The sequence below is a fragment of the Xenopus laevis genome, chromosome 2L (genome assembly GCF_017654675.1).
Source record: "Xenopus laevis strain J_2021 chromosome 2L, Xenopus_laevis_v10.1, whole genome shotgun sequence".
NCBI classification, from domain to species: Eukaryota; Metazoa; Chordata; class Amphibia; order Anura; family Pipidae; genus Xenopus; species Xenopus laevis.
In genome coordinates, this window is record NC_054373.1 from 53,702,198 (window position 1) to 53,724,232 (window position 22,035).

Consider the following 22,035-nt stretch of genomic DNA (forward strand, 5'->3'; position numbering starts at 1 on the left):
ATTTTACAGATGTCATTGCTGTCACCCGGGAAACAGGTGGCACCACAAGGAATATAGTAGTGCTAATATATAGACTCCTCAACCTTTTGCACGGCATGGCTTTTTAAGTCAAGACTGTGCAGCTGTATTTCAAGGGGAATATAACAGTTTTGTAGTGGGTTGCACATTTCTAGTTGGATAATTCCATTCCATTCCCAGCTTAGTAACAACACTGGCTTCTAATGAGTATTGCTTATGAAACTACCTAGAAATACAGAAACAGAGTCTTTTTTACTAAAATAGGTGCTAAATGGCACAAGTGCACACGTAGTAAGTGGAAAAAAAAACATTGCAGTTGGTAATAATAATAAGGACATGTACATGAGCTGAAATACTTAAACCAAGATACAAATGTACATCGGTACCTAGTACACTTTAGGGCAGAGACACACGGTGAGATTCGGGGAGATTAGTCACCCGGCCACAAATCTCCTCTTTTTGGGACGACTAATCTCCCGGAACTGCCTTCCCGCCAGCTAGAATGTAAATCGCAAGCGGGATGGCACTCGGTGCACTTTGTTTTCCGAAGTCGCCCAAAGTTTCCTCATGAGGCAACTTCAGGCGACTTTGGAAAACGTATCGCTCCGAGTGCCATCCCGCATGGAATTTAAAGAGATAGTCTCTAGGGTCCAAAATTTCCTTAGCAGCCAAGCAGTAGTGAGAATGAGAGACATGTATATCAAAAGGAGAGGCTGGAATAAAAAGATAAGCAATACAATGTAACTATAAATTGCAGCCTCACAGAGCAAACGTTTCTTTGGCTCCAGGGTCAGTGACCCCTGTTTGAAAGTTGGAAAGAGTCAGAAGAAGAAGGCAAATAACTTAAATGGCTTTAGCGCACGGGCAGATTCAGTGAGATTTATTCGCCTGGAGACTAATCGCCTCTTCTTCGGGGAAACAATCTCCCCGAACTGCCTTCCACCTGGTAAAATGAAAAATTGCCTGCGGCAATGCACTCGCGGGGCTCGATTTCCGAAGCTACCCGAAGTTTCCTCGTGAGGCAACTTCAGGCGATTTTTAAAATCAAGTGCCGCGAGTGCCATTGCGCTGGCGACTAAATCTCCCCGAATCTGCCCGTGTGCTAAAGCCCAAAGCTATAAAAATAAAAAGCACTAAGAATAGTTAATTCTAAAACATATTAAAGGTTACTTAAAGGTGAACAGCCCCTGTAAACCCAAAACGTCTAAAAGTTACTTTCAATAAGCCTGAATATTTGGGAAGGCTGCAATACTGAGCTGCACTTTTTTCCCTTTATAAAAAGCTCTTAACCTTGGGAAAGCTGTACCAAATATTTGAATTATTCTAGTACTTTACTGCTTAAAGTGAAACTACCTGATATATCAGATTTGTCTGTATAGTTGATTTTTTTTTTATATACTTTTTATCCAAATTCTGACATTAATTCTGCTAAAAAGGCTTAAATGTTCAGCGTATTTCATTTCAGCTTGGCATAGCTGTTTTTGTTTTTTTAATGTCAACACAGACGTGCATATTGCTCAGAACTGCCTCTTAAGTGCACAGAATTCTGATGCAGAAACATCCTTGGCAATAGATATCAGAAAGCAGTCACATGTAAATGAAAAATGAAAATGGCAATGCATGGTTTTAAAACCCTGTGACTAGACACATCTGCCAATAAAAGGGTAAGGAGCCTAACAGAAAAAAAGAGAGATTGTGAAACACCCATGGCCCAATATTCTTATCTCTGACTCACCAGAACACCTCACTAGCCTCTGGCAGCTGAAGGGTTCATTAAATTAACATCAGGTCCTTTAGTGGACTGGTTTCAGAGGCAGTTGCCATGGAAACGGCTTTATTAAACAGCTGCCCTAACGACGTGGGGACAGTGTTGGGGGGGGGTGAAATAGACAGAGCAAGAAAGACTCTGAGACTCTGAAAGTCAAAGCTGTCCTTTGAAGAAGGAACCCCAACTGAGATGGATTGGCTGCTGCTTCCTTCTGACAAATTCTGGTGGGCTTTTAACTGCTCAGTTTGGAATTGAAAGATGGAGAACTGATTTTTGAAGTGGGGCAAGCTACTTCATAAGTCCAACTGACCTTGAGCAAAATCCCTCCTACCATTTTATTCGGACGTACAAGAGCTTTATCCATATATTTATCAAAAATGCCTACTTAAGAGGATTAAAATATATATAAGCTTTAGAATACGTTATCAAAATGAATGAAACATATATGAAACGTACCCTGCTTCTGGAAATATAGGAAATCGCTGTTACCCAATCCTATAGCAGATAATATTATAAGCAAGGATAATGGACAGTGAATAATGTATAACATCAGAAGGACGCCATAAATAATTTAGAACAAAGTGCAATAATACACAACTGTAGCTTAAGAGTTGCATGAAAGTGTTTTAAATTGCCCTGCAACATTTACCAGTGGCACCCAGTTGAGAGAGGGTCACCATTGGTGCTCACAAGGGAATGTTGCAAGCGGTACTTGGAGATGATGTCTTCTGGATTGGTGTTTGTTGTGTTCTATAGTCTAAGAGGATTTTGGCTCCAAATAAGTCAACTTAGCATTAACGATATTTTATTTGAAATACAAGAAAGACATTAGGAAAACATGCCATTTTACTATTTAATGCCCTGTTACTATTATTCATTGTATTAATACATGGGGACATCCAGACAGTCCCTACAATAAGCACATCACTGATAACTTTTTATTCTTACATCTCTTAAACTTCCTATATTTGTTATCTTCCTTCCAAATTAATAATATTAATAATCACTTTTAGTGACTGGGACATTCAAGTACCAGCCTACCTCCCTAAGGAAATGCACCTCCTATCTAGTAAGTAAAGGTGGCCATACACAGGCCGATAAAAGCTGCCGACAGACCGAGTCGGCAGCTTATTGGCCCGTGTATGGGGCCCCCGACGGGCTTCCCCGATCGAGATCTGGCCAAAAGTCGGCCAGATCGCGATCGGATGGGACTAATAATCCTGTCGGATCGTGGCCGCATCTGTTCGTTGATGCGGTCCTGCGATCCAACTGCCCCTAAAGCCACCGTTAGGATCCGATCGTTGGGCCCTAGGGCCCATGATAGGATCAGCCCGATATTGCCCACCTCAAGGTGGGCATATCGACGGAGAGATCCGCTCGTTTAGCGACATCGCCAAATGAGCGGATCTCTGTAACTCTGAAGTTACAAGGGTCTACTTAGATGCTTAGCATACCACTTTTTACTAGTGTGTCCAGTTCATATTATTCTGTAACTGTCTCTCAGGAAACACCGTGTGTACAACGCAGTAGCAAATGATATTAGAATGAAACCCATTAGGGTATCTTAGAGTCAAACTTTTTGTACTTGAGGCCTAAAGAGATTGTTTGGCCAACGTCTTAAGAAGATGACATGGGAATTGAAGCCTTGTTTTTCCATGAATAGTGGACCCGTTTCATCTTTTCTTGCTAACAATGTAATGTGTAGACTGTGCATGTCTGTATGTAGGCTATAAGAGTAACAATGGGATGTTATGGGATAACAACCATGCTCAACAGGTGGGTGATAATGGATAATGCAGTCTTTAACTAGTATTACAGTTATAAAGGGGATTGTTAGGAATTGTTAGTATTATGATTAGAGCGCTGTTTGAAGCTGATTTTCTCTGTTGTTGCCCCCAACGTTTTTATTACACCCAACGTTTTTATTACACCCAAGTGATTTGGAGTCCTTGGCCAACATCTGATGCTATCAGTGTCACGATGGCCCGCTGGGTTACTCTCTACCTTTGGTTCGGGAGGCTGCTTTAATCCGTCTCTAGACACACGCCAGACTTCCTCGCTTAAATCCCCTGCACCTCTCAGCATGACAACATGTTACAATCAAATGGCTACTTGGAAATGCAAATCCTGCCACGTGCATACAGGGCGCAGCTTGTCACCCAACCCCCCCAAAGGCAATGAATTTTTAATCTGGAAATACATTGCAGCTTTTTATGTTGCCTGATTATGAACACAAATATGCCTCAGGAGTTTCTGAAATGAACTTTAAATTGTGTTTAGGAAGTCTATTTTCTTATTGCCATACTATTAGTGCAATAATGTCTTTTCTGTAGGAATATAGCTTTAAATTGTCAAATTAGCAACTTGTAAGATTTAAAAAACATTTTTTTCACATTATTGTTTATTATAAAGTATATACTGTAAATATGAAATTTTAAGTACAGGTATGGGCCAGTTATCCATAATGCTCAGGGCCTGGGGTTTTCTTGGTGAGGGATCTTTTCATAATTTGGATCTCCATGTCTACTAAAATATAATTTATCCCAATATGATTGTTCTGCCTATAATAAGGCTTAATTATATCTTAGCTGGCACAAGGTAATGTTTTATTATTACAGAGAAAAAGGGAAAAAATGTGGAATTGGCAAACGAGCAGATCTTATCGTGTATAGCCATCTTAACCTGCAAAAAATGGAATCCATGAGCAATGTCCTTTTTTGAAATTCTGAGCTTTCTGGATAACAAGTTCCAGATTATGGATCCCATACCTGTACTGAATATTCAGTTTATAATTATGGGTCAACATCAATTTATAATGAAAATATAAATAAAATATTTACCTGTTTTGTGTAATAGTCAAATAATTTGGGTTGTTTTAGAAATTAAGCCCAAGGCGTCATTATTATCCATGTCAGGCAACTCTGCTATATATATATATATATATATATATATATATATATATATATATATATATATATATATATATATATATATATATATCCAGAATAATGGTTTCCCAGATACATTTCTGTAAGTTGGATCTTCATACCTTGGGGCAAATTCACTAAAATCCGAAGTTACGCTCAGGGAGGCGAACGGTATCGAAGTTGCCCTACACATGTGCCCACTGTATAGTTTAGGTGCCATTTGTTAGGAAATGTAGGGGGGAAGGAGGGTACCCCCAAAAAAATTTACAATCTTTTTCAGCCTATCACCCTTAAAAAAGGAAAAGACGCCAGCGTTTTTTGGGACTTTTTTGAAGCAATCCCTATCTACTCTATTGCACTTCGCCTGGTCTGAGGTGGTGAAGGCAAGTCTGGCGCAAGAGGTAACGTTCAGTAAAATGCGCAAGTTAGTAAATTAGCGTAGTTACGTCCCATCGCCATAGCGCAACTTCACCTGGCGTAAGGGTGCGAAGTAGCGCTAGAGTAGGTCCACTTCGCTAGTGAATGTACGCCAGCACCCTTTAGTAAATCGGCGAAGTAACAAAGTGACGTCACGCTGGCGAATTTGCGCTAGCATTAGCCAATTCGCTCTTTAGTGAATTTGCCCCCTTAAGTCTACTAGAAAATCATGAAAATAAGAATTAATTATATCTTAGTTTGGATCAAGTACAAGGTACTGTTTTAGTATAACAGAGAAAAAGGAAATCATTTTTAAAAATTTGGATTACTTGGATAAAATGGAGTCTATGGGAGAAGGCCTTTCCGTAATTCAGCTCTTTCTGGATAACAAATTTCCGGTTCCCATACCTGTAAATATACGTAAAATAACCACTTTCTCTTTAGAGCTGTCCATAAAATTACCTTCTGGTGCGGGTGACTGTTAGCTGAATAATTATTTGTAGCTGTTTTATTTGCAATTCGCTGAACATCAACACCAAGGAAATTGGGTTTATTGATTTCTGCAAACCCATGTACATGTGACACAGGCGAATGTATGCCTGACCACGAATTCACACAAGTAAGCGTGTGCCCCCCACCCCACATTTTGCATTCACGCAGATACATGCAAACATGTTTGTATGGGTCAGCAGAAATCAATAATCCCTATTTTCTGTGCATCAATGTCATAAAGATGAGATGGCGCATGACGCACAGGAGACAAGGGAAAAGCCCCCATGATCGGGTGGCCTTAACCTGACTTAGTCTTGTAACAAGTTCAACCATTTTTTTTTTTTTACCTTGCATTACCATTTTTGTGCTCTGTTGCAGTAAATAAATAAATATCCTAACATTGAGTTGCCTATAATGACAGGGAATATTGACCATTACTCTGAAATGGATTATGGGTTAGCTCTGCCCACTGTCCAGGCATCTCAAAGATGTATTTTCCCTTCTCTGAAACGGGGCTGCAGCTGAGACAGTGTGTATAGTGACACCGGATGGCATCAGTATGGCATCTCTCTATCAGGGTTTTCCAATATGCAGCCTACAGCCTTTGGACTTCTAGAGGATTCTGGCAGTTCAAGTTCATGAATAGCCAGAGAGCTGCAGTTTGGATTATATTTGTAGATTTGCAAATTGTAGCTCTAGCACCGTTAAATAAAAGAAAGAGGCATATAAGAGACAAACGAAAGGATTGAGTGACATGCAAAATGAAAATGAGATGATAAAACGGGGAGCAGTAAGAAAAAAGCTACAGATAGTGACAGATAATGACGTATGAAGTATATATAAATGGGAGGGGGGTTTGTTTTGTTATTTCTGAAAAAATTCTGGCTGCCTATACTTGGGGGTCAGTGGTCAAATAACTTAATCCCACTCAATTAAACACCTATCAACACTATCTGGTAATTATCTGTGCGAGCAATGGGCATGTTCCAACACACAGACCTAGTAATCTATATATATATATATATATATCTATGTCTTCACAGATCAGGGCTGATGGACCCCCTGTTGGAGGCATTCAGTATGAAGTAGTGAGTGTTCTTCGAGATGGAAGTCCTTTACTGAGGGATATGGCATTCTCTACAGACAACAAATATCTATACGTCATGTCAGAAAGACAGGTAAGTGCATTGAGTTTTCTAATGAGATTCACGACCACTGTCACGGCACATCTATGTGTATGAGTGCCGCCACGTTGTTCACGTAAGCAAAGGTGCAGATTAATCAAAGGTCAAATAGTTTGTCCAGTGTTACATTTTTCATATCTTGCGAGATTCAGAGAAATTCATTAAAATTGCAGATGCTGCCCAGGGACATTATCATCGGAAAAGGCATTTTCTACCTTGAGACTATACCAAGTTAAGTTTAACTAGGGGCCTGCTGCCACATGTTGCCTTCTAGTGTATTTGCATGATCTACAGCCAAGAGCCTTTTGAATACCATTATCCTTTCAATATAAAGTGGGGCATTCAAGGTATAGCTGATAATCAGCCCACTAGAAATCTGGACAGTGCTGATCTAATGGATGAACCAAAGGCAAATGTATCTCACTCACCTTTGCACTTTTAAGGAAAAGGTTGGTGTAGAAAATGACTAAACACTCTAATCCTCACCATGTCTCCATACAGTGATATCAATGTTATCAAGCTGTCATTGCTGTCATACGCAGGAGATAAGTATACATAAGTCATTGCTCCTAACTCCTAGAGGGCATCTAAATGATGAGCATGCTAGGGGGCATCCATGGGGAGGTCCAGGTGCAATCATAACCCAAAGCTCATAAATACAGCATGGCCAAATGCAAGTATTTATTTAATACTTGCAGTATTTCAAACAGTATAGGTGCTAAGTGTGTCAGGGATTCAGGTCCAAAAAACATGGTGCTTTGCACACTTATTTTTGTGTTTTGTAACCTTCACCACCGAATGAGGCTAAACGTCTCTTAACTACACTTGCATTTGATTACTGATCAATGTTATGTCCTCCATTTTCATTTATATTAGCATAAATTTTATTATTTTCACCAGAAGTCTGTGTTCACTTGAGAGCTTGGAAGCCATCAAAGGTTTTCCAGCCTAAGCATGTAAGTCATCTTTCAATAAACTACAGATACATTTTAAAAAACCCAAATGATAAGTTGCCTGATTGTGATCTATCCCAGACTTCCTGTAGTAATCAGTGGCAATACAGTGTCTCGATATATTACAACAATATGGCACAGGCTTTCTGTAGGATTCAGCGCTGATCCCCGTGAACAGTGTCACAATGCACAATGTCTTAGCTTTTTCATCCAATTCAGCAGGATGTTTCACAGTAATGCATTCCAGACTTCCTGCAATATATCCTGGTAGCGTCTGCACCTTGTTATAGAATTAAACAGTTTATCTGTTGGATTACGGATTTGTCTGACAAGAGCAGTTTTCATGGCAACAGAATCTTCCGGCAACAATGTGTTAAAATTTTGATGAAATGCCCTTTTATAAATATTGGATGGCAAGACATATACATTTTGTTACTAAAACATAAATCTTCCCAGACATGAGCCAAGGCACTGCAAGCTTGTCTAGTGGCGATGGCTTTCAATCTGTTTCGGAAATCCAACAGAGCGGGTTTGAAAATCCCTTGGCATGGAAAACAAAATAAGTCGGGAAATAAATAAATAAATTGGAGCAGGCCTGCGTAATTTGTCCAAATCACATTTTCCAAGGTGTCGGATTGAGCCACCTTGTATCCGAAACACGGAAGCCTTTTCTCCACACCTTGTAATTGTTTGTGTCGGGTTTATGATAATTCGGAATTAAAGCGAGAGATGTTTAATCCTTTTCCCTGCTCGCCGCAGGAGACATTAATGCGCGTTTTCTCTTGCAAATTGACTTTTCCGTGTAAAGATTAGAGTGGACCGAGTTCGTTCTGTTTGGATAGCAGCCTTGTAGAATTCAGATTTCATGCAAATTTAGTTTAGTGATTCAGTCTTCTGGCAGCTGTATAATGAATGACTAGGGTAAGTCTGGGGCTAGCTAGAACATACCAAAGCATTCTGTAATATCGATATTTTAAGCAGCGGACACCTGTATGAAAAGAATGACCCAACAGTGAGAACTTGCTTGATAGCAGCAGAGAAAGAGGAAAGCATGGAAAGCAGTTAGAATTCAAGAGATAAAGCTTGTGGGTTCTTAGTTCTGAGCAATGAGACATCCTAGCTGTTACACAACTGCAAAGATGAACAGAATTCTTCAACTGAGGATTGTGTATTCCTGTAGTAGAGGAAAGCTTAGCAAGAAATTATGTCTCACTATGTAGTTATTCAATATAAAAAATTATTGGTCTTATCAGTGGTGATTTATGGAAAATACAAATTAGGTTGCCTACAGTTATTCAGATGAAGGGGTTGAACTTGATTTTGGTCTTTTTACAACCCAACTTAACTATGTAACTATGTACAGTGTAACTAAAGAATGGAAGAACCTGGAGTTAAAAAAAAAAAAAAAAAAAAAACTCAGTGGACCTAGCCTACAGCTTAATAATAATAATTGGCTTGTGATCTGCAATTAGATATCCATAGCTTCCATTAAGTTGTCAAGCAGTAAGAACCTGTAGGGGAACAGAATGGACCTAAATTTTACACAGTGGCAAAGATACATTTTTGATACACATTGGCAAAAGCACACTCTTGTGCACATGACATTTTATACAATAAGGGGTTATGTAATAAAAGGTGCAAAGTTTGCCTGTTTAAAAGCAAATGTCTTATTGGCTGCTATGGGTTACTGCTCCTGGGCAAACTTTATGCCTTTTATAACATATGGGGGCATAGACTGATGGCTCAGCTTCATGTGCATGGCTGGTAAATGTAATAGTCCTATCACAAACATAGGCCCTAACTTGACCTGAACGATATGAAAACTCCAGCATTGGCATTTTTTAATAGTTTTAAAGTAATGCCTAAATATTTGTTTGTAAGCAAGTGTATGAGAGAAATCAAGGAGCGACATAATGTAGTTTACTTGCCAGCTGGCCATGGTGGTCAGTCGTCACATACATTACGAGTTGGAAACTTAAGGGGTTGTGTATTAAAAAGCAATAAGTTTTCCCAGGAGCAGTAAGCCATAGCATCAGCTGGTAATATTAACTGGTCACCTGTCTTATTGGTTGCTATGGGTTACTCTCCTGGGCAAACTAAGGGGCAGATTTACTAAAGGGCGAAGTGACTAAGTTACTACTTTTCAAAGAAAGCTAGCGAAAGAGAAAGATGCTAGAGGTCATTCGCATTCTATCGCCAGGCGAATTTTCGCTCTGGCGAATGGACGTTTCTCTGCAAATTCACTAAGATGCGGATTTAACTGGACCTTAACTTCTTTCGCCAGACTTGCCTTTGCCAGCTCAGACCAGGCGAAGTGCAATGGAGTGCATAGATCTTCCTCAATCTTCTGTTACTTCATATATCATATGATATCACATCATATTTTTAGTTGAAAAAGTTTCTAAGTTCCATTTTTCAGCGTGAAAGCCTGCAAAAGTCTCCCATACATTTTTTAACATATGGAACATAAACTAAACAGTGGGCTTAAATGTAGGGCATTATAACAACTCTATTTTCTTTATTAAGGTTCCCTGGACTTGTGTAGTGTAATGTATTTGCTGCAACATATACATCCATTCAACTTTGTAATTTCCCGCCATATGCAAATTAGCCTGATCGAAGACCTCTAACGAAGTTGCGCTAGGCAGAATTGAACGCTAGTGCATCTTCGCTTTGATTGCCGAAGTAACGCTAGTGAAAATTTGCCAGCGTTTGGCGCCCTGGACGCAACTTTGCATTTCAGTAAATTAGCGTTGTCTGATCGAATTTTCATCTGGCTGCGAAGCCGTCGCTGGCGAATTTTTGCCGCTTAGTAAATTTACCCCTTAATGCCTAGTACTTAGTGTTTTTACATATAATGGTTAATGTTTTTTTTTTGGGTTGTAACAGGTTGTAACAGTCTTGCTCACAACTGCTGTGTTTAAATGGTTTCGTTTGTTTTTAGCATGTGCAATTATGGTACTTAAGAACAGTTCACTGGCCAAATGCAGCAATAACTAGAAATCATGTTCTGCAGAATCTTTTGGGAATAATTCTATATCTGCTCCCTTATTCTGTGTATAAGGAGATGCTTATTGACTGTGGAAAGCTGTCCTTTTCTTTTAAAATATATTTGATGCCTAAACGTCTCTCTCTGCAGTAATTATGTATTGATTAGTCTCTTGTTAGCAGTGACTCTTCTTTATTAATACATACATTAAGAAGCCAAGTAATTCTTTAGAGGCTATAAGTTTTTTAAAATAAACTTCCGAACTCGTTGTGCTGTCATTTTAGTTTTTTTTCTTATTAATTTATTCATCTCCCTCTCGTTCTGCTCTCCCTATCCAAATCTATTTCATCTAGATCTAGCCATAGGTGGCAGTTCATCTTCTCCTGTGCTCTATGTGCAGCCAATGATTTTTTGTGGTAATGAGCCGAAGCAATTGTATCTGACAAGTTAATTTCTTAATTACCACTAATTGTGCTTTCCTCCTCTCACTCCATCCCCCCAAAAATGAGGTTGCTTCTAATTGCCACCTATTCTGCATACTGTTAACGGACACTGTTCCTTTTTTTTGACAGCGACTTAATTAGGTCAGCAGTTTCCTTAAGCAGTCTGTGGAATTATTGTACCTGAGTGTGCTCCTTCCTTACAAACCCAGGGCTACATCAGCCAAAATCATTCATTTCTAACATATGGCCAGTATAATGATAAGCTTGCTCACTATATGAATTACACTGCTGAAATTGACACCTATTTTTTTTTATCTACAAGTCTTTGGATGTCCCACAGTTTTAACTGGTTTCAAAAGGCATTGACATATCATTTATATTATTTATTTTCAGTCTCTAGAAACCATTGGTTTAATCTAATCAAATTGTTAATTTATGACAGACCTGGAAATATTTTTTCTATGTGGTTCAAGTTTTCTTTCAAAGGGAGAGGCATATACCCCAGATGTAATAAAAGGCAATAAGTTTGCCCCCAGGAGCAATAACCCATAGCAACCAATCAGATATTTGCTTTTAAACAAGTGACCTGTAAATGCTAACTGCTGGTCGGTTATGCATCAAATTGGGGGGGGGGTCTGGCTCAAGGGCCCCCACTTCCCCCCATGCACCCTGTCCCACTCACATACCCCCCCTTGTACTCTTCCTGCGGCCACGGTTGTGGATTCAGGAAGAATCGCAAAGAAGTCGGGTCCCAGTGATTGGGGTCCACAAGGCTGGGCCAATTGGGTTTTTTCCTGGTGTCCCTCTGGCCCAGTTCGACCATGCATTGATTGCTATTGGTATTGGTTATTACTCCTGGCTTAGTGCCTTTTATTACATTATTTCCTTACTGTTCTACCTGTGGTTGGTGCCCAGCTTCATGTGGCAGTTGGCAGTTGCTATTCCTCTTACCAGTTAAAGCTGAGGCCTTCTCACTACCACAACAGCCACCTATGGCATGATTGTAGGGCAGAGACACTCTCACTGCTATTTCGGGAGATGAGTCGCCCAGTGACAAATCACTCCTTCTTCGGGAAACTAATCTTCCAGAACTGCCTTCCTGCTGCCTAGAATGTGAATCACCGGCGGGATGGCACTCGGAACGCTTCGGCTTTTCGAAGTCCTCGGGAGGCAACTTGAGACTACTTCGGAAAATGAAGTGTTCTGATTGCCATCTAGCCAATGATTTACATTCTAGCCGTCAGGAAGGCAGTTCGGGGAGATAAGTCGCCCGAAGAAGAAGTGATTTGTCGCTGGGCAACTAATCTCTCGAAATAGCAGCATGTCTCTGCCCATAGAAAACACAGATTTGTAGCTTCTGAACTTAGAGCGAGTCACTTCTCAACATGGAGAGAGTAGCATGTCTTGAAGCAAAACTGTGGACCCTTTTTATGGCCTGCAATATTTCATTTAATACCCCCAAAGCCAGGTCAGCTGTCTGAGGAACAGGAAAAATGATTTACCTAAGGTCGGAAATTCAGAACATACTAACATATGAATTAAACCAGACATCCCTTCTTCCGGAAGCCTAACTTTATTCATGGAAAATTATGGATTGTTATAAGTTTAGTCTCATGGCTCAGTTTGCTTGGTTTTTGTAAAAGTAAATTGCAGAACAATACCTGTGTTCAGGACGTGCGCAATCAAATCTTATAGTGTATATTATGAAGAGTGAGTCTGTTCTGTGTAGCCCTTTCCATAGGAATTAGTGGTGAATGTACACAGTGACAGGTCTCGGCTTCTTGGTAGCTGCTAAAAAAGTAATTGACATGGAGGAGGAAATTTTGATTCTCTTACATTGACAAATGCTCCTCCTATTACAAACCTTCTGTTCAGGCTGCTCGCTGGCTTCAATTCTGAATGTTTATAAGGAAAAAATCCATTTAAGCAATGCCATATAATTACATGAAAAAGAAAAATGAAAAATTTCACGTTACCCATTTTTGAAAGTGCTGGAGTGTGAAATTTGAAATCAGAGCAGAAACGCCTAGTATTCGTCTTTTTATTTCTTTTTTTTTCTCCTCTCTCTCCTCTTCATTATTCCAGGGTCTTTTCGATGTGGTAACTCTCCGTGGTAAATGAGTTCTATGGTTAGTGAGCTGATCAGAAAGGGTATTGCTCATACATAGTGCTAACACAGAGACATAACTCACGGAGTGGGCAGGAGAGTTATGGAGACATGCAAATTATTCTATTTTATACTTTAATTAGTTTGAATTAGCAACGGGAATAGAGGCAGAAAATGATCCAGTCAAGGGTGAAATAGAAAATAGGATAGGGTGGGCCTCTTTGGTATTTTAATATGAGTGTAGAATGAGATCTGTTTTGTCACCCTGTGCTTTATGTACACTCATCATGATACAGAATAGGACATAAATAGAGATTAGCTAAAGCAGAAACTTTCATGACTACTTCAATCAGAGAAACAGCCAGTTGCCCTATTAGCATATTTTACTTTTGGGCCTTCTGTATAAACTTTAGAGAAATGCCGTTCTTCTGGAAATGTTTCCCAATAGCATCCCATATTGTGAATTTATCACATGAGATAGGGTTGCCGACTTTTTTTGGGAGTAAAATTACATCTTCCTATATGTTAGCAGCTTTCTGCCATGTTAATACTATTTTACTGGATGGGTCAGTAAAATCCCAGTCAGATTGCAAATCTAATCAGAGAAAGGATAGTAACATCATTGTTCCATTTTGCCTTAAATACATATTGTGCAACTCGTAGGTGGGAACTCCAATTAGGATCATATTCAAACTTTTGCTGCTTATATTTTTTCTTTAGAAACACGTACATGACAATACAGAGGAACAGCAAAGCAACCTAGTATAGTTACTGATGTTTCAAAATGATTTCCAGAAAACACTTGGGCCACTAGGTTGTTGTATCCCATAAAACTAGTTATAAAACACTAATATACAATTCAATAAAATAGACATTATTACAGGTATGGGATCTGTTATATGGAAACCCGTTATCCAGAATGCTTCAAATTACAGAAAGGCATTCCAAAGAGTCATTTTTAATCAGATAATTAAAAATTTTAAAAAGTATTTCCTTTTTCTCTATAATATTAAAACAGTACCTTGTTCTTGATCCTAACAATATAATGTATTAGAGATAAACCAATCCTATTGGGTTTAAATGATTTTTCAGTTGTTAAAGTATGGAAATCCAAATTACAGAAAGACCCCTTATTCAGAAAACCACAGACCTTGCTTCCATACCTGTATTACTTTTTTCCTTGGGTTTCCTTGAGTTTTCTAGTTGATTTTTTGGACAAAAACCTACGTTTCTGGTTAAATTGTTGTAGCGTAGAATGTCATTTTAGAACACAGTGCAGAGTGACATTTTTTTGACCCATGTTTTTTCCCACAATGCATAGTGTAATTGTGGTCACAAGAGCTGCACTCTCCTCAGTTGCACCGATATGTCAAAACACAATTGCATATGTGGGTGTTTGAAAGGTAGGTGCTTGTTGTAAGCTGGTAACTATGGCTTCACCTCTTGCCCATTAAATCATATTAATATGCTGCACCTACTGATGCAACCTGCTGTAGAAACCCTAGCATTACCTCCATGTTCCCTACTGCCTTACTATTCCATTTTAATCTATAGTAGCTATACATTTTTATTAAAAATTGAAAAAACATAATTTTTGTATTCATCTTAGTAGACATGTCATTCTGTCTTTCTCTATTTTCTTGCTCCTTTTTTCTTAAGGGAGATTCATATTTATTCTTATAGCTGCAATAATCATTTAGGTCTGCTTTATTGATTAAGAAGAGCATCCAACCTCTCACTGTAATGAATTGATCACTTTTTCCCTTCATTATTCACTGGATGGAGAAGTCCAGTTATAATTCATAGAATCTGGCATGGTTTGAATTGACAGACCTCATGGTCATAAGCCGAAAGCTTTATTTTTTTTTTAGCTCATTTTTAGACAAGGGAAACCAGAATAAATATGTATAGTGTGAGGGCATACAGCTTACATTTCATAAAGATTTTATATTGTAGATAGATGGTTGCCCTACTTTCTCCACTTCACTCAAAAGAGATGGATATTTACTAGGCATGCTTTATAAATTTTAAATGGGGAAGGGTTTTCATATGTGTGCTTACATTTTTCCTTAAAGCCATTTTTAAAGTGCTCCTAACTTTTGCATTTGTTAGTCATATGTATTTGTATTCAGTATACAGTTACAATACAGTAATAATAACCTGGAATCACATTGGAAACCAGTAATTTAACTGAAGGGGGGCAGGCCCTGGTGCGGAACGTCCCGCTGGGCCCCCGCCCCCCTCCGTACCAGATTATTTCCCCCGAAATCGGCCAATGTGGGTGGAAATCGGCAGTGCGCGAGCTGCCGGGGGGCCCTGAGGGGGGTACGGACCCTGGCCCAATTGCACCTCCTGCTCCCCCGGTAGTTCCGCCACTGTTGGAAACTGATTGACCATCATAGTAATGCCAGTGGTGATTTGATTCCTACAGATATCAGTTAGGCTGGAAAGGGGAGGACAACATTGGCCCATGTATACAACCTGCCACCCATTGTACTGCACCTGTCCTCTTTTGAACATGACATGTGGTGCCCAAATCAGGCAAAGTTCCAGTAATTTTGTGATCTGGCCAAACAAACAGACCTTTATGTGTATCCTAAAGCTGCCCATCATAATAGAAAGACAGCAGCATTGGGGCTTTACAGTGTTAAAAGAAGAAGGTCAAAGATAGATCTGGATACTGGACAATAATAGTAAAATTATTATAATTTGAAAGCACTTAACAGTATGGCACTAACAATATTATAATATTACAAACTATAATACTCTGGAACAATATTGCGGGTTTAATGACCTGTTTAATGGCTTTTATTTTTTTAAGACACGAGTAAGGCATATTAGCTTGGCGAGTTCAGAATACAAAAATAAAAAGTGTAACAAATTGGAAGAGATCCACACGTATAAAATTATCACCATTTTAAATTAGTTGATTCAACAGGATTTCTTTTTCTTTAGTGCCAATCCCTTCCATTGGGAGCTGCATTGCTTTGAGTAGTAATGTCATTTTTTCTAATCCCAAAACTGGCTAAAGCCATTTTCTGAATCTGAGGTTTGTTAAGCCTGTATTACTAGCGTATCGTTGACAGGAGAATATGTTCCCAGGGCTGGAGGCTCACAGGAAGGTGTGTGGCATAACAGATCATTAGAACAAATATTTTTCTGCCACTGTATAATTCTCTGTTTTTTAATCTGATGGGATGGTGCAAGATTGCAGTTCAGGCACAGCCCTGTTGGATCGTATCTAGCCGTCTATCACTTCTGGAAGGGATGATGGACACAGAAGACCTTGAGGGCCTACCATTATTATCTAATATTTTTGTAGTGCCGACACATTTCCACGGCACTTAGCAGTGATCATTCATCAATTGTTCCTTGCCCCTAGTGAAGCTTACAGTGCTACCAAACTTTGCCACTGAGCTGCCAACAGAATAATTTATTGTCTGAACATATTCATATGTATTACTAAAACTTTTATAATGCCAACATATCATAGTATGTAGAAAAGTACAGGTTTTATTCAACCAAGGTTATAAATCTTGATGCCATATTTAGCTTTCCAATGTCAAAGGCTTTTCGCATAATTTTAGCTCATTATGTTTTGTGGTGTCTATTCAATGTGATATGGTATGGCGTCTGTACCAGATTAGAAATCGAAATGATTGTGTATTCATAATATAGGCCTTTACAAATAAATCGTAAACTGCAATATGCATGTAGCTTTATGTACTTATAGCGCATTGACAATTGTGATGGCAGCACTGAAACCTGAGCAGTGTTATGCATAATGAATTGACATTCACACCGATGTTGAGTATATAATATGTACCTTTTATGTATATTATAAAATATATTTTACAATATCTTTTTGTTAGTATAAATACTTTTCTCAATGTATGTGTCCTATTCAAACTACCCTGCAGAAGTTACATTTGCCGTCTTGGGATGGGATTGTTGCACTTTTCAGATGAGAGTCTCACACATAAGCAGTGGTGAGCTAGTTTGGTTTCAGTTACTTGTTATCTATAGACAGCCTTGCTAGGCATGCAGATAGAACCCCAGTGCAAAATTTTGGGTAGGCTAGCCTCTTTAACCTAACCAAACATGTGTGTTCCTAGTGAGCAGATGTCTTAATCCCTCCCCAGAGGAAGCAGACCCTGCGGCTGCAGGGGGCTCAGGAGGTATAGGGGGCCCCGTAATGCTCTAATTAATGAGCCATTTTAATATGTATTGGTAAAACAGGACAACCTAAAATTAATTTGCTGTGGGGCCCAATAACATCTAGTTATGCCACTGTCCCTCCCCATCTAGCCATCTATATTTTTATCAGTGTATATGGGATTTTTTTTCTTTGTTCTGTTATGAAAGTTCTATTTACCAGAGGCCCCTTATGGCCTCTTGCTCCAGTTGCAACCACTGTAGCTACACTAGTGTTGCTGCTTTAAAATATAAATCACAAGCAGCTGTGAACTGTTGATATCTAACAGGTAGTACCAGAAATCTCCGAGATCTAGTGTTCTCTAAATCTATTGCTAAAGCAGCGACTAACAAGTGTTTTACCTTTATCATAACTACATCTCAATTACTTTTACCAAATGTCATGTTAACACTTATTGCAGTTAACAGCAATCGGAATAAATACAGATGTACAATATAAACAAAGAGAAACCATCCAATAGGTTGACGTAATTGGACTGTATGATTACTATTGACAATTAAAACCCAGTATATCACATCCACAGAACTTTGCATAATTTGTTCATCTAAAAAGGAACACACATAATAAAACTACAACATCATTATGCACATCAAAATGCAGATGACAGATTTTTTTAATAGTGGCGTAGCTGCTTTTAAGTCCTAATTGACGCTCTGAAAAGGCAGCTGTTAGAGTGTGTAATGACAATGAGTTCATATCTCACATGTTTAGAAGCAGGGATGCACCTCTCAGCAATCTTTATCTAGCAAGATATATAGAATTGTCTATAAAAAGCCGTCTCCGTGGACCCAGCTTTCTTTGTTGCACAAAATGAGTGACTGGCTCGTTTTCTGAGCTACTGTACTTGCAAGCGGTTCCTCGGAGAGTTAATCAAAGTGCTCAGCTGTTGCTCTGGAGACTAAAAGCACTCTATTCTGAATCTGTGGTTCCCCTTTTCTATTGTCAAAATGTAGAAAGGTGACTCTCCCCCTCAACCTCCTATTATCAGAGGGAAAAAAAAAATCAGTTGAGTGAAATATCCGTTTTTTTAAAGCTGGCCCAGATTTTAGTAAACGCATGACAGTTAGTCAGGGATTCAAGGATAGGGGATCTCTTTGACAGTCAAATTTTTCTGGGACTTCAGGAAGCGTGGTTCTTATTATTTCCTCTTAATGAACTGATTTTGTTTTAGGAATGTATGGACAGTTCAGTGCCAACTGTTCCTAATTTGCTGGGGCTGTGCTGGTTTTTGAAGTTTGTCCCAGGGAATTTTATTGTCATGAGCTTCTAAAACTCTCCAGCTGTACAACAGTATCAATAGCATTTCTCTTGTCCTCTGCAATCGTTTTTCTCTGCGTGATCCTATTTTGTATATATAAAAACATCATTGTGATTTTTTTTTTTTAAAAAAAGGTTCAATGCTGGATGGAATCTTCTCCAAATTGGTCCATAACCACTTTAAAAAAACATTTTGCCTTACAGCAATGACTGTGTGTGTTCGTTCTTGCCCTTTCAAGCATAGCACCACTTATTGGACTGACGTCTCTTATGCACCTTGTCTTGTGTCTTCTCAGTTTTTTTTACCATTAAACATTATCACTACCTTTGTTTGCTTCGTTTCCTTTCTGTGACAGTCACTAGACGTGCCTCCCCTACTGTTCCCAACCATCCCTGTAAGTCTCTATGTCAGTCCTGTGTCTATTTCTATACCTATAACTGTATCTCTGTGTGTTAGCTCTACCCTGTTCTCCAGTATTATTCCAAAGGGCTGGGCAATAGAATTTGACTGTATTTATAGTAGAATTTTCTCATGTGTTCTTTTAAAAAGTGACAAGTCAAATGTCAAAATACACAGCCAAAACCTGTGCTTCCTTTCTGAATATTTATCAGCAGCATCCACTGCCAAGCACAGGAACATCCAAGTCTCTCACCTCAAACAGCTGGAACACTTTGCTTTGTGAGTGCACAGCTGCTCCATAGAAATGAGCCATCAATACCTTAGGACGCTCAAAGCCCTATCATCCGCTTATACATATTTATCGGCTCTGTGGGATGCTGCGTTGGATGGATGCACCTTCTGCAGCTCAAATACTGATTGGTAAACTACAAGGGCAAAACCAGTCCACACTGCAAAAGTGCAGGCATGGAAATATTTTTTCTATTTTTCTATTAACACAAAATATCTACTACATGTTATCCATGATGTTTTTATTGAATGCAGTTTTCTGATTATAGAGTCATTGACACTGAAAAATTGGCAAATATTTCCCTTGGTCTTTTCATGTTTATTATTTTTTAAGCTTAAAATGGCTAATATTCTTTATGCTGCTGTAAAAAGTAGCACTGTGTCTCAGTCTCAGTCACACAATATGTAAATGTAGTGCTCTGTAAGCTGGGAGAAGATCATTGCAATGTCTAGTCCCCAAAAGGGTGGATGGAAACTGTTGGGTTTCTCCAGATTTTGATCTATGGCCTGGTTTATATGGTACAGAGTCACAAGACCCACCGATTTACAGCTTTAAAGGAATTATTCAGTGTAAAAATAAAAACAGGGTAAAAAGATAGGCTGTGCAAAATAAAAAAAATCAATATAATTAGCCAAAAATGTAATTTTTAAAAAGGCTGAAATGACGGGATGTCTAACATAATAGCCAGAACACTACTTATTTTCAGCTCTCTTGGTTTCCACTGATTGGTCAATAACCAATCAGTGACTTGAGGGGGGGGGGGCTACATGGGTCATAACTGTTTTTTAATATGAAATACAAAAAGGAAAAATTGTGAGAGCACTCCATGGCTAAATAAAAATGTACTAAAATACATTGGAAGTGCTACTGATCTGGCCAAATTAACTACAGACATAGAAAAAAAGAGAGATTTTAAAATTGATCAATGCACATTCCCTGGTCCCCTGTCATATCAGTAATCTATGCAGATGCATGTATTTACAAAGACAGGGTTTTTTTTAGTTTTTTAGTTTAGTTTCTTTTTTTCTATGTCTGTTTTTAAATATGAGCTGCATGCTAAGGATCAATTGCAAACTCACTGAACAGTTATGTCCCATGTGACCCCCATTCAAGTCACTGAATTTTTCAGTAGTGTTCTGGCTATTATGTTAGACATCCAGTCACTCCAGCCTTTATACATTACATTTTTGCCTAACTAACTATATCAAATAATTTTTTTATTTTGCACACACTATGAGGCCCATTTACTTTGCTCGAGTGAAGGAATAGAATAAAAAAAACTTTGAATTTCGAATTTTTATTTGGCTAAAAATCATTTGAATATTCGACCATTCGATAATCGAAGTACTGTCTCTTTAAAAAAAACTTCAACCCCCTACTTCGCCACCTAAAACCTACCGAGGTCCCCATAGGCTTCCTAGCAATTTTTTGGTCGAAGAAAAATCGTTCGATCGATGGATTAAAATCCTTCGAATCGAACGATTCGAAGGATTTAATCGTTCGGTCGACCGATTTTTTGTTCGATCGAACTATTTGCGGTAAATCCATCTACTTCGATATTCCAAGTCGAAGGATTTACATTCGGCAGTCGAATATCGAGGGTTAATTAACCCTCGATATTCGACCATATGTAAATCTGCCCCTATCTGTTTACCAAGTTTTTGTTTTCACACTAAACTGATCCTTTAAAGATGGTAACTAAAATAGCAGTGACAGGAGTATCTTAATGTTTTGCTGGAGTTTATTCCAAGATACTTTTAATTATGACATTTAATCAGTTACTTGAAGCAAGATTTATTGACTTTATTGCAGGGTTACAAATCATTGTAACTTACTTGAACAAACCATAATACATTTATTTAACACTGACATCAAATATACAGACATGAGGTGCAGTACAGTGTAAAACATTTATAATATAATAATAATATAGCATTTGACTGATATTGTTGCAGCCATTTGGTCATTCTGGGAAACTAGAAGACAGTGGGACTTCTCCAAGGTTATAAGCAGCTGACATGTGACACACCACCACTTATTGTAGGCTCAAGTGAGGTACAAGGTGTTTTGTCATGGATAATAGCATTTGTATAAAAGAACTATGTTCCTTCCTCTATTACAGGAAGCAAGGTTACTCATGTGGGTCAGTTCATTCTTTAGGGCTTTTCCACTGATTGAGCATGTGTTTTACTGTTTCCTGTTACTGTTTCAGGTGCATGGGTTTTTCTGTTTCCTAGTTTAGGAGCATGCTTTTTTCTGTTTCCTGTTTTAGGAGCATGCTTTTTTTCTGTTTCCTGTTCCCTTTTTAATGAGCATGTGTTTTACTGTTTCCTGTTTTAGGAGCATGCATTTTACTGTTTCCTGTTCCTGTTTATGGAGCATGTGTTTTACTGTTTCCTCTTCCTGTTTAAAGAGCATGCATTTTACTGTTTCTTGTTCTCATTTTAGGAGCATGCGTTTTACTGTTTCCTGTTCTAGGAGCATGCGTTTTACTGTTTCCTTCTCCTGTTTTAGGAGCATGTGTTTTACTGTTTTCTCTTCCTGTTTTAAGAGCATGCATTTTACTGTTTCCTGT

At 38.7% G+C, this 22,035-nt stretch overlaps 1 protein-coding gene across 1 annotated transcript in view; it reads left to right on the forward strand.

Moving 5' to 3' along the window:
• Positions 1 to 22,035, forward strand: part of plxna2.L (plexin A2 L homeolog) — a 195,910-nt gene that overhangs the window by 86,005 nt on the left and 87,870 nt on the right. Inside the window, exon 4 of the mRNA XM_018246337.2 lies at positions 6,666 to 6,800. Coding sequence (XP_018101826.1) covers positions 6,666 to 6,800 — 135 coding nt within the window. The remainder of the gene's footprint in view (positions 1 to 6,665; positions 6,801 to 22,035) is intronic.